The sequence below is a fragment of the Rhinoraja longicauda genome, chromosome 5 (genome assembly GCF_053455715.1).
Source record: "Rhinoraja longicauda isolate Sanriku21f chromosome 5, sRhiLon1.1, whole genome shotgun sequence".
In the NCBI taxonomy this organism is placed as follows: domain Eukaryota; kingdom Metazoa; phylum Chordata; class Chondrichthyes; order Rajiformes; family Arhynchobatidae; genus Rhinoraja; species Rhinoraja longicauda.
This window is the reverse complement of record NC_135957.1, coordinates 52240951-52259863: the sequence shown is the minus strand read 5'-3', so window position 1 is coordinate 52259863 and position 18913 is coordinate 52240951. Positions and strand designations below refer to the sequence as shown.

The window sequence follows — 18913 nt, the reverse complement described above, 5'->3', positions numbered from 1 at the left end:
AAGGTGAGCCACTCCCTCGACTTTCTTGGCATGTCACCATATTAACTACCTTCTGCAGATGCACTGATGTGTTTGCATCATGCTTGGTACAGCGGTCCAACACACAAGAATGCAAGAGTCCGCAGAGTGGTGGACTCAGCCTGGTCCATCACAGGCGCAACCCCTTCCCATCATCAAAAGCATCTACACGAGGCGCTGTCTCCAGAAGATGGCATGAATCAAAGTTCCCCACCATCAGGGCCATTCCTAATCGCACTACTACCATGTTCAAGAACAGCTACTTTATTACAATTATCAGTTTCTTGAACCAACTGCACAACCGTAATCCTATCTCAACAAAGGAACACTACAGACCTCCTCTTGCACTATCATGGACATGTTTTATTACCCTAATTGTGTTTTGCACTCGTATCTTGTCTCTTGGAGTCTTATTTTACTTTTTACTGCCTTGCCGAATTGTGTAATTTACATATAATTTACATTTTTGTGTGTTTGCTAAAGTCTATGTGCCACAAATACGAAGATGCTGCAAGCAAGACTTTCATTGTACCTGTGCATCACCATAATTATGCATGTGAGAATAAACTCAACTTGAATAGAACTAAAATCGCTGGTGCTCAACATGCACTAAGTTGGACTTGGAAATCCAGAGGCTGTCGTCAGGAATTACGGAACCTGCCGTTATAATTACTGGTTCTATTTTGATGGATTCTTCATTTTTTGTACACTAAACAGCCAGCAACACCTATTGAATATATGTTGCCTATTTGTATCAAATGAAATTGAATTGTCAATGATACATTAAGCCATAATTATTACTGAGCAATTAAAAAGTAACAAAAAACGGTCCTGTTCCCTTGGAATAAGTTCAGAATTCCATTGATTTCAAAGAAATTCTAAAATATCTAAAGATGGTTGATATTTCTATTTTCACTTTGATTCACCCGAATACCAATCTTTATTTCATTCTGTAAAATTTCAGAAGTTAAACAAAATAAACTGAGATTTATTTTCTAGCTTGCAGTCCATCAGAATCCTTCCATTCAAATGACTGTCAACTTGATGACATTCCCATAAATGAAACACTCCACCCAGTCAACATCCTGGTGCATGTCCTCTGCACATTCTCCAGTGCAATCACATCCTTCTTCTAACATGACAACCAAAATCACACATAGCTGTGGCCTAACCATTAAGGGTACGGCCCCTCTAAGCACCGAGGAGATCTCCAGTGTGCCCGGAAACATGGTCACCGGGGCAACCTGCAAGCAAGACTCCCCTATGAGCTTATCTCCCCATATGTCCCTAGAAAATAATATTGATGACTTAAGGCCAAGACTGCTTTATCAAAGGGGCATGGGGAATACTGTGCGCTGATTCACAGAGACATGGCTCACCCCCAGCTCTCCAGGCCCAGCTTTCCAGTCAGGAGTTTTCTTGATCCATTGTATGGAGGAGACCACATAAACGGGTGAGGTGATGATGTCTGCCTCATAGTAATTTCTTTGTGATGCTCAGATGTACCCGTGTTGTCCATTACCTGCTCGCTATACCTGGAACAACTAGCCATCCCTCCCAAGGGAAATCACCTCCATCATCTTGACCGTGGTCTATATCTCGCACAAGGCAGATGTTCAGTGAACACTGGAAAGGTTGCATCCCACAGTCAACCAACATCAAACTATATACCCCAACTTATTCATAACCAGGGACCTCAAGGCTAATTTGAAAAAAATTCTTCTGAACTACCACCAACATGTTTTCTGCAGCACCAGAGGAGCAAATACCCTCGACCACCGCCACTCCAAAGATGCCCTATCACTCCATCCCTTGTTCCCACTGTGGAAAATGGGACCACTCAGTTGCCCCTTTTTCCTGCATATTATCTGTCACTGAAGAGCATAGCTCCAGTGGTGAGGATTGCACAGAGCTGGTCTGCAGGCAGAGGAATGACTTCACAACTGCTTGGCATCAGTAGACTGGGTGATAGAACATGGAACAGTACAGCACAGGAACAAACTCTTTGGCCCATGTCTATGCTGAACATGATGCCAAAACCAACTCTTATTCGTCTACTGTCTCTTATTCGAATGGTGGTGCTGGCTCGAAGGGCCGAATGGCCTACTCCTGCACCTATTGTCTATTGTCTACATAATCCATATTTCAGCAATCTCCTGCGTTCCAGGGAAACCCCCAATACAAGTATGTCCAACCTCTCCCTGTGGCAAATACCTCCTAATCCAAGCATCATTCTGGTAAACCTTATTTGCACCCTTTCCAAAACCTCCATATTCTTTCCATAATGGGGCGAACAGAACTGCATGCAATATTCCAAATGCAGCCGAACCAAAGTTCTATAAATTTGCATCATGACTTCCTGACTTATATTCAATACCTCGACCTACAAAAGCATGCACACCATATGCCTTCTTTGACACTCCATCTACTTGTGTTGTCAGTTTATATTAACTGCAAAATTACAAATCATTCCTCTGACGCATGTATACAAGTTATGTATATAATAAACAGTAAGAGTATCAACACTGATTGCTGTGGTACACCATGAATGCAGATTTCTGATCATAAAATCGACCCTCCTTTACCAACCTCTGCCTCCCATTAGCAAACCAATTTGCCAACCTGCATATTTTAATTTATATCAACTGCACTATCCTCAACAATACATTTTATTTTATTACCACTTCAAAAATGTTAATCAAATTGATCGTACAAAGCTAAGATATCTTTTATTAATCTCTGCCCTTCTGAGTGTATTTGATATTAATCTTGGATTATATCCAAGTATTAATCCTGTCCACCACTGACATGAGATTCAAGGGTTCATCTCTGCTGTCCTTCTTGAATAAATGTTGCATATTTGTTGTTTTCCAGTCATCTGGTATCGCAGTGCTCAGTGACGACTTAAAAATTTGTCACGGCCTCAGTGATATCCTCCCCATTACCCGCTCGCAGCTGAGGATGTGTCTTATTAGGTCCTGAGGATTTATCCACCTTCAAACTTGCTAATATATCTAACCCTCTTTAATAATAACATATTCTAGATTTTTACTACCCCCCTCCCAGAATTCTTCATCTATAATATCCTTCTCATTCATGAAAACAGTTAAAGTGTGCTCATTTAAGACCTCGCCTACATTTTCCTGTCCCACTCACAAATCGCCTGTTTGGTCCCTAATGAGCCCCACTCTCTCCCGTTAACCCTTTGCTCTCAACATAAAATACTTTTGGATTTACCTTAATCTTTTCTGCAATTTCATTCCTTCTCTCTTCCTTCCTAATTCTCCCCCACAGTCTTGCCCATTTTACAATGTCCCATAGCTTTTACAATGTCCCATGGCTTGGAGTTTAGAAGGGTGAGAGGGGATCTTATAGAGACGTATAAAATCATAAAAGGACTAGACAAGCTAGATGCAGGATTTTTTTCCAATGTTGGGGGAGTCCAGAACCAGGGGACACAGCCTAAGAATAAAGGGGAGGCCAGTTAAAAATGAGGTGAGAAGAAACTTTCTCACCCAGAGAGTTGTGAATTTGTGGAATTCTCTGCCACAGAAGGCAGTGGAGGCAAATTTACTGGATTAATTTAAAACAGAGTTCGATAGAATTCGAGGGGGTAGTGGAATCAATGGATATGGGGAGAAGGCAGGCACAGGTTACTGATTGTAGATGATCAGCCATGATCACAATGAATGGCGGCGTTGGCTAGAAGGACCAAATGGCCTCCTCCTGCACCTATTTTCTATGTTTCTATCTCCCGAAAAGATATTTTACAATTTGAAGCTTGCACCATCTCATTAACCAATGGTTAGAAAAAAATTGGTAAATTTGCAATCAAATGCTTGTAAATGCAAGCTTACCCAATCTACACATCAAGTCCTTCCTCAAACTCCTATTACATTATCTCAGAGCATGCCACAGAACAATGTCTGATTTTCTTTTGTACTATTCATAATTAGTTTTGTTCCATTAACTATAAACTTGTGTCCCAACTAACTAAAATAAGGTGGGGCTTCAAACTTAACTAAAAGTAAAATTGTCGAATCTAGTTGAGAGAATAATCTTTTTAAATGTTTTTTTGCAGTTGCCTGAAGAAATGTACAAAATTAGAAGCAGGCGATCTTGGATCTTATTTAATAAGGCGGATAATAGCTAATCTCACTCACCAGAGAATCTGATCATAATAGGATGCTTTCACAGCATTGAGACGGATATGCTTAGATCTGACATTAAAGTCTTAAACTCAAATAAAGCATTGCATGTGTATGAGGCACGAGTTGAATCCAAGGCATATTGGGAATGTAAAATTAAATATGGCAGATAAATTAAAATTAGTAGTTAACAAAAATATACATTCCACTGAGAAAAGAAAACTCATTAGAAAGTGAGAGATTTGGGAGGAATAATACAGACAATAAGAGCAAACCAATTATCACTGCTCAGCTTTTTCAGATTGCAAATTCAAAAAGATCATTTGGATCTCAGAGCTGCAAACAAGAGGTATGACAAATGAGGAATAACGAAGCAGTCAGAAAGTTTAATCAAACATTTACCTGTTTTTACAGAAGACAAAAGAAATAGTGGGGAACCAATAGGTAGGTCTAAATAGAGTGGGTGATTTGAAATCATTTATATTAGCAAGGAAAATGTGCTAGAAAAATTAAAGGACTTGATGCATTCACAGTGATCTTGCAAAAATCTCCAGATTCTGAAATGGCCTCAATGAATTGAAAGGAAGCAAAGGTAAAATTATTATTCAACAAAGAGGAAGAAAAGAGGAAATGCTACAAAATGTAGCCTGACAGCTGACAGAAAAATGCTGAAATACAATATTAGATAAGCGACAATAGAGCGCTTGTTAAATTATAGCATTAGGCAGTCAACATAATTTTATGAAAAGGAAATTATGCTTGACAAACCTAACAATACATTTTAATGATGTAACTTGCAATAACTCATATTCATATTGCAATTTTAATGCAGCAAAATGTTTAAATGTTTTACAGATTTTGACACAACCTCCACAAGTTATTAATGTAAAAAGAATGCACTGATGGAGAGGAAATTCAAGAATCTTGCAACCGAGTGCACAGGCAGGAACAGTGATTGAATTAATTTCAGCGGCAACCTGGAGGCCAGAGTGAGAGACGTGCCCAGCACAAAGTGAAAAATGTGGGGACATTGAATAGTACAGCACAGGAAAAGGCCCTTCAGCCCATTGTCCATGCCAAACATAATGTCAAGTTAAACCAATCTCCTCAAACTGCCTGTGATCCATATCCCTCCATTCCTTGTTGCCCCTCTCACCTATGCTCCCTCGTCTTTCATTCCCAATCTGGGAAAAAGATTCTGACCATCTACTTTATCTATGCCTCTCACAATCTTATACATTTCTATCAGGTCTCCCCTCAACCTCTGACTTTCCAGAGTAAACAATCTAAGCTTGTCCAACCTCTCCTTTTAGTCAATAGCCTCTAGTCCAGGCAAGATTCTGATAAAGTCTCTTCTGAACCCTCTCCAAAGCGTCCACATCTTCTCTGTAATGGTGGAACCAGAAATGCACATAATAGTCCAAATGTGGCCTAACCAAGTCCTATAAAAGCTGCAACATTACTTATGGACTTTTTTGCTCAATGGCCCAACCAATGAAGACTAGCATAGCAATCACCTTCCTTATCACTTTTCTTCTTTACCACTCTTATCTCGTGTTGCCACTTTCAGTGAGCTATGGACTTGGACCTCAACAAGGGGTACATCAACACTGTTAACGGTCTTGCCATTAACTATATATATTTTCCTTGGATTCACCTTTCAAAGTCCAATACCTCGTACTTGCTCGGGATTAATTCCAATTGCATTTCCAAAAAAGATTACAAAGATTGAGGTTATGCAAGAATTTGAAGATAAGGGTAATTCTTCAAAATTGAGAGATTGCATAGTCAGGACTCTTGCTAGGGCAAGCACAGGTTTGATTAAAGTATGGAACTTTTAGATAACCTCAGAAAGAGCATGGTGGAGAACAATATGATTGTGATAGAATAATCATTCCTGGAGATCTGGTTTAGGATTAACCAGAAAATGAGCCAAGACACAGACAGGATCAAACAATTACTGAGAGTAATTTTCGTGCCTGGTCCAAAGTTATCTTTGTGCTAAATGTACAATACAATACATCTTTATTGTCATTGTACAGGGGTACAACGAGATTGGGAATGCGCCTCCCATACGATGCAATAAATTAATTAGCTAGTCAGTATTAATTTAAACAACCCAATGAAACAAATTAGAACAGTTTTAAAACAGAATAAAGTGCATGTAGATCCGTGCCGGTTCACTGTGCGATGTGACCATCCGGCTCAGCAGGACCGGTTCATAGCAGCTATGGCCCTGGGGATGAAGCTGTTCCTGAGTCTGGAGGTGCGGGCGTAGAAGGCCTTGTATCGTCTGCCCGATGGTAGAAGTTCGAACAGATTGTTGCAGGGGTGTGAAGAGTCTTTGTAGCTGGTGGCTTTTCTGAGGCATCGTGTGTTGTAGATGCCCTCCAAGGCTGGTAGCTGTGTTCCGATGGTCCTTTGAGCTCTATGGACTACCCGCTGAAGAGCTTTCCTCTCTGCCTCCGTGCAGCTGAGATACCACACAGGGATGCCATGTGTTAGGATGCTCTCTATGGTGCAGCGGTAGAAGGTCGTCAGCATCTGTTGGGGTTGACCAGACTTTTTCAGTGTTCTTAGGTAGAACAGTTGTTGCTGTGCCTTCTTGACCAGCGCAGCACTGTTCGTAGACCATGTGAGGTCCTCCAAAATGTGAGTGCCCAGAAACTTGAAGCTGGACACTCTCTCCACATTGTCCCCGTTGATAAAGATCGGGGCGTATTCTCCGTTGTGTGACCTATGGAAGTTGATGATCAGCTCCTTGGTCTTGGTGGAATTTAGGGACAGGTTGTTATCAGAGCACCAGTCGGCCAGGTTCTGCATCTCCGCTCTGTATTTTATTTCATCACCGTTGGTGACACAAAGTTTGAAAATTGTCTGGTTCAATAGTCAGAGAGGTCATGCTTTGGTCTTGAAATATAGAAGAATTATGCTCACTTAGCATTGGATGCTACTGATCGTAATGATGCTCCATATCGTAAAAGACAGTTAGTTACAGTGAAATGTCCAAGAGGGGTGATGATGAAATAACACTGGATTGATGTTGCCAAGGGCCAATATTCTGATGAGAAATAGAAGGGGTCAAGGACAACTCCATCAGAGTCACCAGAGGAAATAAGGTTGAGAGTATGTCAGAGAAGGTGATTTTCCAGTGATGACTGGATGGATTCAATAAAAGCTGTTGGAGATTACGACGATGGAGGGTTTAACAATTTCAAAGTCTGTAAACAGGTTTGTAAGAATGATAGGTGAAGGGTCACCTTTGCCATAAGCACACAAAAGGCCATGCATAAAATTGTGAAAGCCGCTGTGCTGCTGGAAACATGATCAGAGGGATTCATCTGGGGAATTCCAGGTAATGTGGCCATGAATTTTGCAGTGATCAACACACTAGAAAATTCAGATTAAAGATTAAAGTACATTAAAGTTCAGGTTTCCAATCAACTTACAACCTTGGGGGATAAGTACTATAATGCTTCTCCTTTTCGTTATCCTGCCTTGTGTTATCTTACCTTCAAAGTATGTCAGCTGCTGCAAATTATTTTTGTTAGCTTACATTAATTAAACACAAATTAATATTGAAGGTCACATCATAAGGTGTTAAATGCCATTTTGGAAATCACAATATAAATCCATTTAAATATATTTGAGATAACCTCTACTGCAGCACAATTAACTGTGATAGCAAATGGTAAAGGTTCTCTAATTGAAAGTAAAATACTTTTTTAGTTCCTTTGCTGATTGCCTTCATAGAAACAGTCAAATTAAATGTTCACAGAAAAAGTGACAAGATCACTTAACCAGTAACTCTTCAATGATTTTCAGACTGTCTTACTTACGTTTGCCCATGGTTCCATAAAGTTGAAGCTCAAGTTTCAATCTCACTCTGACAGTATGTTCCAAAGAAAATTAATTGTATTTTGATTTACTTCATCCTTTCAGCCAAAATGATTGCCATTATTTAATGTAGACACAAAATGCTGGAGTAACTCAGCAGGACAGGCAGCATCTCTGGAGAGAAGGAATAGGTGATGTTTCGAGTCGAGACCCTTCCGCAGACTGATGTCAGGAGAGTGGGCGGGACAGACCCGTTACCCTGGCATTATCTAATCGTCCTATATTGCCTGCTAAATACTTTAGCTAAAATGTATTTCAGTGAAGCACATTCATGTTTTTATACGTTTCATTTTTGAACTTATTCCTGTCAAATCATAATTAAAATTTGTTTTAGCCAACTGTAGAGTCATGATAATCTCAGCTGCAAGAAGGCTTGCATATTCAGAAATTATCTAATCGTCTTTCAATACAAGACTAATACTGAACATATTTCCTCGCACCCCAGTTCGGCAAAATTGAAATGGGTACAATTTCAGGAGTTAAGCCAAAAGTTGATTTTTTTCCCCTTACCTTGTGGCACATTGGGCTGCAAATGCAATGTATCTTCAGTCCTGACATGCCTCCAATCAAAATCATCGTCCTGATTTTGCGAATATTTACATGCTTCCAAGCCATCATCAAAAGTACAACCTCCTATGACAAAAAAATTCCAACGTTATGAAATGGTTAAAAAAACAAAGCAATCAATAATCTTGTTGCACCTTAAAATTTCCTGTTTGAAGCCTTAATCAATAATGATGTAACGCCAAGTTGGTACAGTTGACTCATACATTTCTTTTTCACTTGGCAGCTCCAACTACAAGACAACGTGATCCCATGAGGGCAACATGATCTGAGAAAGACAATGCGACCTGAAGACAACATGACATGAAGAAGGTAGATACAGGAGTAACTCAGCGGGTCAGGCAGCATCTCCAGAGAGAAAGAATGGGTGGCGTTTCGTGTCGAGACCCTTCTTCAGACTGATTTCAGGAGTGGGCGGGACAAAGATAGAATGTAGTTGGAGACAGCAAGACTAGTGGGAGAACTGGGAAGGGGATGGGATGGAGAGAGAAAGCAAGGGCGATCTGAAATTAGAGAAGTCAATGTTCATTCCTGAAGACAATTTTAACAGGAGGAATATAATTTTACGTGAGGAAAGCAGATACATGGTGGAGGCAGATTACGTGGTGGAGGCAGATACGATACTGGTATTTAAGAGGCAGTTGGATAGGCACATGGATTTGCAGGGAATGGAGGGATATAAATCGTGCAGGCAGATAAGAGTTGGCCTTGGCATCATGTTTGTAAAGGGCCGGTTCCTGTGTTGTTAAGTCTTATTTTCTATGTATGAGCCTCACATGAACCAGATTAAAAATAGCAATTTCCCTATTTTTGAAAGACATAAGTGAAACATTTCATGTTTACCATCGTTGAGAATAGTTTCCTTGCTCAAATTCCAAACCTAATTACTAGAATTTACAATTTGAATCTGTGGATCAGCTCGTTGCTTGCCCAGTAACTTAACCATGACACCACTTTCCCAATTTCTCTCAGTGTACGCAGTTTCAAATCTTTCATATTGTTTCGGTCTAATTTCCAAAATTCATAAGTAAAACTTCAGTAATACTTTGCAGCCTGCTTTTTCTATGTCTCCCTTTAAAAAAAAAAAAGTTTCTATTTGAGGGGGAAAAAAATCAGGCAGCATCTCTGGGGAACATGGATAGGTCACGTTTTGGTTGGGTCACTTCTTTCACGGCTACATTTGAAGATCTTGGGATCATTGACAAGGCCAACGTCTATAGCCTAACACCAATGGCTAGTTAAACGTTGACGTCCTTTTGATAGACAATAGGTGCAGGAGGAGGCCATTCGGCCCTTCGAGCCAGAACCGCCATTCAATGTGATCATGGCTGATCATTCAATGTGATCATGGCAATCAGTACCCCGTTCCCGCCTTCTCCCCATACCCCCTGAAATTACTTCCATGCTGCTATTAGAAATGGACTTCAGAGATTTGGTGCGAGTGTAGAAACCGAATAGTATTATATTCACAGGTCAGGATGGTGTGCAACTTAGACAAAAACCTGCAGGTGGTGTTGTTTGCATGCATCTGAATCCCATGTCTTCCCTGGTAGTAGAGGTCATGAGTTTGGGAGATGATCTCCAAGAAGACTCAGCAAGTAATTGCAGTTCATTTTATCCATTGTACACACTGTAAATTGTACATTGTATGCAGGAACAGAGGGAATGAATGTTTGGGTCGGTGGGTCATGTACCAAGCAAATGGGCTATTTCATCATTGTTCATGTCAAACTTTCATAATGTTACTGAAGCTACACTTATCCAGGCAATGACGTCTTTCATTGCTGTTAGTCTTTACTTATTCTTGACTAAAACAATGGCATTCAGTCTGTAGTGTTGCCACACCACATGGATAGGCTTTGGGTGGTAAGAGGGGAATCAATCACCACAGTACACTCAGCTTCTGACCTTCTTTTAGTATCACAGTATTTATGTAAAATATTTTCTTGTCAGTGGCAGCTCTCAGTATTTTGATGATGGAGGACTTAATGTCACTGAATGTCAAGATTAGGTGGTAGACTCACTGTGTCATCACTGGTTCATGCCCACATATTGCATAGCCCTTGCTATATGCCCACATGGACTGCTTTAGACATTTAGGAGATGCAAAATGGTACTGAACATTGTGCTTCTTCACAGAACAGCCCCACTACTAATCTCATGAAGCAAATCTGAAGAGGTCACTACCCTGAGGAGATCAGGTAGTAATGCCCCAGTTGAAATTAAGCTTGGGTATGTCTCCAAATACTGGTGGTCATCTTCCTTGGCCTCACTGAAACCTATTTTATGAGTCCCTTGCCACAATGCTTGGTCAAATGCTATTTTTAGTTTAGTTTAGTTTATTGTCACGTTTGCCGAGGTACAATGAAAAGCTTTTGTTGCATGCTAACCTGTCAGCGGAAAGGCAATACATGAATACAATCGAGCCACCCACAGTGTACACAGATACAGATCTCGATGTCACTCTCCCTTCACCTCTCAACTCAGGTCCTTGATCCATGTTTGGATGCAATAATGAGGTCTGGAGTCGAGTGGTCCTGTCAACATCCAAACTAGGCATTGATGAGCAGGTTATTGCACAAGCTTTGACCTGCTCTTAATAACACCACAGTTGAATCAATAAATTTTATTCCATTTCTTTCCTTATACCACAGACATCTCGCAATCTGAATTTGTCACATCCATTCATTTTAGACCTGCTGTTTTTGTGGTAATGTCTAACAGGTTTTGCAAGTTTTTCCAGTTTTCATTCTGGCTTAATTTTCATTCCACTGTCACAGCTGTTTAATTCTCTCCCTCTGATTTTGTCTATTTCATAAGATAAATAACAAAGGAAACAGAGGCAAGAGCTGGCCATTCAGTCTTTGTGCTGTTCCACCACTAAATAAGATCATGACAAACTTCATTCCATATACCTCAATCCCCTTAATATCCAAATATCTGTCATGTTCTGTGTTGAATACACGTGTGACTCCAGTTAAAAGTCTCCCTTAGGAAGTGAATTCAAAACATTCATCAGGTTCTGGGTGATTAACTCCTCATCAGTCCTATATGGCCAACCCCTTACTTGAGATAATAACCACTGGATCTAGATATCCCAGTCTAATTTAGTTAAGTTTAGAGGTACAGTGCAGAAACGGGCCCTTCAGCCCACCGAGTCCACGCTGACCAGCAATCCCCGCACACTTACACTATCCTACACACACTAGGGACAATTTACAATTATACCAAGCCAATTAATCTACGTCTTTGGAGGGTAGGTGGAAACCGGAGATTCCGGAGAAAACCCACGCAGGTCACGGGGAGAATGTACAAACTCCATACATTCAGTACTCCTAGCCAGGATTGAATCAGGTCTCTGGTGCTCACGGAAGGCAACAACTCTGCTGCTGCGCCATCTTGTCGCCCCAGTCATCAGAAACATAAACCCATCATCGATCCACTGAAGCCTTGGTACCATTCGTTCAACCATTCAAACATTGCATAGAAAACCCTGCACCACACTGCAGCAAGACACCAATTGCTGGAGGAACTCAACAGGTCAGACAGCATTTGTGGAAGGAATGGACAGACAACATTTTGAGTCTGGACCCTTCCTCTCTTATCTGCCCCCTTCCCATTATTTGATACTTTAACATAGTTTATCTACAGTTTATTCCCATTCTGTGGTATATTTGCTCAAGATTAACTTGTTTATTTCCTCCACAAATGCCTTGTGTTTCCATGAATTCTGTTTCTCATTTGAAATTTTCACCATTTACAAGTTAGATTGTTTCTTTTAACAAATGTTTAAATGGTATAAAACTCCCTCTGGCTGCAAGTTAATTATACAATCTAGTGAATAAAACACAAAGTGAATGAGAATTATTATTATTTCCATGTTTGCATTGAAAGGAAGATAAAATGTCAGGAGAAATGTATTTACAAATTGTGGAGTATGTGCGTGGAATGTGTTTCCACATGGTGTGTTTGCAGCCAAACATACATCCTTTTAGGAAGGAAACAGAATATGGGTGCAGAGCTTTGAGAACTAAATTGAAAGAGGAATGAATGTGGCGGTTAATGCTGCCAGTGACCAACTGGATCAAATAATCTGTTTCTCTTTTTAGGGATAATATGTACTTTTAAGTGATATAATTACACAAAATTCCGATGCAGTACATACAACTCCCTTGAAATGACAGCACAATAGTAGGCCATTCAGTCGAGACCGATATTTTTACACTACAGGAGTCTTCTTGTACACTATCTAGCATAACCCACTTAACATATCAATAGATAATAGGTGCAGGAGTAGGCCATTCGGCCCTTCGAGCCAGCACCACCATTTAATGTGATCATGGCTGATCATTCTCAATCAGTACCCCTTTCCTGCCTTGATCCCTATACCCCCTGACTCCGCTATCCTTAAGAGCTCTATCTAGCTCTCTCTTGAAAGCATTCCGAGAACTGGCCTCCATTGCCTTCTGAGGCAGAGAATTCCACAGATTTACAGCTCTCTGACTGAAAAAGTTTTTCCTCATCTCTGTTCTAAATGGCCTACCCCTTATTTTTAAACTGTGGCCCCTGGTTCTGGACTCCCCCAACATTGGGACCATGTTTCCTGCCTCTAACGTGTCCAACCCCTTAATAATCTTATATGTTTCAGTAAGATCCCCTCTCATCCTTCCAAATTCCAGTGTATACAAGCCTAGTCGCTCCAGTCTTTCAACATACGACAGTCCTATTCCTTTCTCACTTGGGCATTTAACCAATTTCTCTGTAAGGGTGTCTGCACTGTTTGTTTTGATCCCTGCTCAGAGAGACAAAAAACTCCCATTTTCTCACAAATAATTCAATGGTTTCCTCCAAATTCAACGATGGATTTATTATTGGATATCATATTTGCAACCCAGAGATTTCAACTCGCATATGCAAAAACATTTTCTCTCCATCTAACGTTTCCAAATATTATCCCCTTGAAAATCTCTATGCTCTTTTTTTTACTTAAAAATACAAATTCATTTTCAATAGTATTTTGCCAATAGGACACAGTGCTAGAATAACTCAGCAGGTTAGGCAGCATCCCTGGAGAACATGGATAGGTGATGTTTCTGGTTAAGACCCTTCTTCAGAAGGGTCTCAACCTGAAATGTCACCTATCTGAAACGTCATCTGTCCATGTTCTCTAGGCATGCTGCCTTACCTGCTGAGTTACTCCAGCACTGAGTCCTTTTGTGTATTAACCAGCATGTCCTGTCACCTTACATACAAGATCACGCAATGAGTCACATGCTGCATTTAATTACTTCTTCTGCTTACACACAAACCTTTGAGAGATCCTTTCCAGTCATGTTAGGTGAGGAAATTATTTCGCAAAATGAAAGTACCTAACTCATTAGTAAGCCTTTTGTAATGAAACAGTCTACGCGATCTTCCTCATTTTTCAAAACCTTGTCAAACATTGCCTAACATCGGGTTTTACAAGCAACTTGCCTATGCATAGCTTTTCGCAGTGGCCTTTGGCAACTATCCAAGACTAAATCAAGACTCTTTATAACATGTAATCAGAGACAGACAACATGGATCCACATCCTTTGGCTCACCAAGTTCACGTCAACGATCAAAACACCCATTTACACTAATCGTCTGTTCTCACATTCCCATCAACTCTCCCAAGATCATACCCATCAGCTACAGCAATCAACCTACTAAGTCTGGAGGTCTTTGGCACATGGGGGGAAACTGAAGCCCCCGGGTGAAACCCACAGGAAGAACATTCAAGCTCCACAGACAGCAATGATCTGGATAAACCCACATCCCTCGTCCTAAGAGGCAACAGGTCTACTTGCGCAGTCATAAATGGTGTTATTTCAAATGTCGAAACAAGCATCCACTTTGTCACCAAGACTATCTTCCACTTCTGTCAATACAGGAGTGAGGGTTTCAAAAACAAATCTTCATTGATTTACTGTTGAAAACCTCGATGTGTTCATGGTGTTTATACTTTATCTCTCTGATAATCACCTGTCAGGCCTCCCATCTTCTGTCATGTAAATTAGTGCTTCTCATAAGCTTTTCTACCTATATCCTAACTCCCGGCCCCATTTATCCATTACACCAATTTAGCTTGAAAATGCTTTTGTGTTCAAAATGTTCTGTAAATATATTTACACTTCATTTTCTGAATGGTAGACTTCCAAGACACAGATGACATACTAGAAACTCTAGAGAATTCGACATATTCACCACAAATAATGAACTGCAATGATTTAGTTTAGTTTATTGTCACATGTACCGAGAGACAGTGAAAAGCTTTTGTTGCGTACTAACCAGTCAGCGGAAAGACAATACACGATTACAATCAAACTATCCACAGTGTAGATATATGATAAAAGGATTGGTTTTTTATGCAAGTCCAGTAAAGTCAGATAAAAAATAGTCCGAAGGTCTCCAATTAGGTAGATAGTAGTTCACAAACGCTCTCTGGTTGTGATAGGATAGCTCAGTTACCTGATAACAGCGAGGAAGAAACTATTCCTGAATCTGGAGGTGTGCATTTTCACACGTGTTGCCTGATAGGAGAGGGAAGAAGAGAGAGTAGCCGGGGTAAGACTCATCGTTGATTATGTTGGTGGCCTTGCCGTGGCAGCGTGAGATGTTAATGAGCTCAGTGGAATGGAGGATGGTTTGTGTGATGGTCTGGACTGCGCCTACAATTCTCTGCAATTTCTTGCGGTCTTGGATAGAGCGGTTCCCAAACCATGCTGAGGTGCATCCTGATAAAATGCTTTCTTGGGCGTATCTGTAAAATTTGTGAGAGTTGTTAGGGACATGCCGAACTTCTCAAACCTTCTAAGGAAGTAGAGGTGTTGGTGTGCTTTCTTAACAAGCAGCGTGCAGATGTAAAGAAATGTGAACATTTATGAATTTACACAACTCATGCAAAGCTATAATGTTGATTTTTTTGTGCAAATCAAATTATCTTGGGTGGTTGTATTCAAAGTCCAAAATTACATTCTACTGAATTTAATGTAAGCAAATTTTAGAAGCAGGCCAGAACATAAATTAGATTAGAATGAGAATAGTACAGCACTGGAACAGCCCTTCAGTCCATAAAGATGATCTCCTAAGAAACTTCTACACACTGTGGTGGCATCAGCCATTTTCTATGGAGTGGTCTGCTGGAGCAGCAGCATCTCAGCAGCGGGGGGGAAGAGACTTGACAAGCTGGTCAGGAAGGCCAGCTGTCCTGGATTGCCCCCTCGACTCGGTACAGACAGTGGGAAAGGAGGATGATGGCAAAGATAACATCGCTATTGGACAACGACTCCCACCCCATGCAGGACACTCACTGCATTGAGTAGCTCCTTCAGTGACAGACTCCTTCACCCCAAGTGTGTGAAGGAGAGATATCGGAGGTCCTTCCTTCCTGCTGCTGTGAGACTGCACAACCAGCGCTACTCCCAGCAGATCAGTCAACAGACCAGTTAACAGTAACAGTTTAAAAAACAGTAAATGACGACAATTATCCTTATCTTTATTTATAATGAATGTCTCTTGCTATCCACTTTGCTGCTGTAACACTGCAAATTTCCCCGGTGTGGGACAAATAAAGGAATATATTATTATTATTCATCTCCTATGCATGCACATAATCCATATCCCTCCATATCCATGTGCCTACACAAACACCTCTTAACAGCCACTTTCAAGCCTGCCTCTATCACCGCCCCTGACTGCACATTGCATGCAACCATTGCTCTGTGTAAGAGACTTTCTCCGCACATCTCCTTTAAATTATAACCCATTTTAAACACACAAGCAGTATTACAATGCAGGATATGTATGTATGGAATGGAATGGAATACATTATTGTCGCATGTGACTAAGCACAGTGAAATTCTTTGCTTGCATACCCAATATAGACAAATAGCAGCCACCGAGGGGGCTGACAAAGTTACAAGGTCTGGCTCCACCTTTTGTTCTCCCCCCTCCCCCCCACAGCAGTTCCCCCCTATGCTGGGTCTCCATTGTCCCATTTGGCAGATAATCAATTTAGATCACTTGGTGTATTGATATTCCTTTCATTGAAGGACACAGTGGAAATAAACAAGCCAGGTAGATCCAGGAAAATAGACAGATCCATTCTGTTTGCTTTGCATTTCCCCCCTGCAAAAAAGCAAAGTCAGGTAACTGTTCCCAAGAAAAATGCATCAACCTGAACACTAAACTACAGAGATGAGCCATTCTAACTTGATATCCAGCTGGATCAATGTAGGAAATTAAAAGACAGACTCAGTAAAGACCAATTCAAAGTATTCACCAACTGACTTCCACTCAATGTTGGCCAACCTTTGAATGTTCTCCCAAATGTTTTTATCATCGCATATTACCCCGTTCATCCAACTTCTCTTCCACATAAGAATGGCCCACGGTTTGTTGCCATTCCCACTTAATGACTACTTCATTTGAATAATTAAAACAATTTTTCAAATAAATATACATTTAAGAATGAAAGCAGAAATTGTCTGAGGCAAGTGAAATCGAGATAACCTTTTCAGGTCCAAGATATTTCACCACAACTTCGGAAATGACAAAAAAAAAGTTACATTTCGGTTACAAAGAAAATGTGGGAGTGATAAGCAGAATAAAGGCAATATCTCTGGTGAAGCAAGACAAAATCAGTTAAGTGACCGGCAGGACCATATTATGCTTCTTTAGCTGTGTTATGTAACATTGTGAGCAGGGCTGGTGGAATTACACAGGAGGCTAGTCTACAGTGGTGGAGAGAACAGCTGAGCCAAATCACTGATGGATGATAGGCAGAAACAATCAGTACTAGTATAGACCGAAAGAAAGAGCCAAGTTGGAAAATTTGATATCGCGTCTGGAAGGATGCAATATGCCCAGGCAAGAAAGGTTCCTCAAGCTTGCTTTGAGCCTCTTTGTAAAAGTGCAAGAGGCTACAGACATAGAGGTCAGACTAGGAGCACAAATAGCGAATTGAAATGGAAAGCAATCAAAAGCTCAGGTTCACTCCTGCATACTGAATGCAGCTGCTCAGCAAAGCAATCACCAAACCTGTGTTTGCTTTTTCCAAAGTAGAGGGCATATCATGGAATTACACAAGAGCTAGTCTAGAGTAATGGAGACGGGCCAAATTGTTTTTTTAGGCCGAGTATATCAAGTGCAGTATATCAGAATGGAAGTAGATCAATGAATTACTACTTCATCGAGAAAGATTGTTGGGTCCAACAATCCAACAGGATTCCACCAGTGGATGCATATGGCCCACTGGGCATATCAGATAACCCTGCTATTAACAGCACATGACCATGTGCTTCTAATTGGCACATTAACCCATTTGGTTTTCCCCTTTCAAAATTAGTTCCACCAATTCCTCCCCAGCAAGTCAAATGGCAAAGGGACACAAAAAGCTGGAACAACTCAGCAGGACATGCAGCATCGCTGGAGAGAAGGATTTTATTTGTTTAATGGAATCTAACCTCAACAGCCAAGGTGGAATTGAAAGTTGTGCCTCCAGTGCAAGGCCTCCAATCACAGGTCTATGATATTGTTCATTGGTGTTCTTTCTCCTGCAATATTCAATATCTATTCAAGTCATGTTGGAAAATTACTGCTTTCTTCATCTTATTTTTAGAACTAGAAATGCAAGATCGAAGGCCAAGGCTCATTGTGCTATAATCCACCATGGTTGAAAAGATAACTAGTACTTAAGTTAAAAATGTGTAATCAATACAGATCGGAATCAACTGCAATAATGTACATTATGCCACAATGATTTCATTTGCAATTACAGAGCCCAGAACAGTATGAATAAGAATTCTTTGCATGGAGAAGCAGAATTCCTTGGCTCCAAATTAATTTCCTTGAGAGCCACTGTCATCGTCCATTGTGCTCAAGTAGTGGCACTAAAAGAACATTAAATAAGGCATTTCATGAATCTGGATCATAACAGAAGTTACGTTATTGTTTTAAATAGTCAAAAGCAACAATCACATTTTTTCTATGTCACAATACAGACAAAATTATGACAAAAACAGAAAAAATAAACAGCCTCCTCCAGATTGATTTTGGTAACTTCTCATGGCTTTCTTGCACAGAATTTACTGCCGTGGTTTATTCAACAAGGCAGTCAAGGTGAACCAATTCAAAGTCCATGATTAGGTTTTTCAAGCATCCTGGGATATTGCAAATATTGCTCGGCTGGTTTGTCAATGTACAAGAGTACTAAATTGTTCCAGAAGGATCAAACCTCAACTGACATTTTGTTCCAAAAGTCA

General features: G+C 40.5%; 1 protein-coding gene across 7 annotated transcripts in view; it reads right to left on the bottom strand.

Moving 5' to 3' along the window:
• The window catches only part of ptprk (protein tyrosine phosphatase receptor type K), a 503565-nt gene that overhangs the window by 413051 nt on the left and 71601 nt on the right, over positions 1 to 18913 (bottom strand). For all 7 annotated transcript variants that reach the window (XM_078399543.1, XM_078399544.1, XM_078399546.1 and 4 more), the window contains exon 2: positions 8574 to 8696. In XM_078399543.1, coding sequence (XP_078255669.1) covers positions 8574 to 8696 — 123 coding nt within the window. The remainder of the gene's footprint in view (positions 1 to 8573; positions 8697 to 18913) is intronic.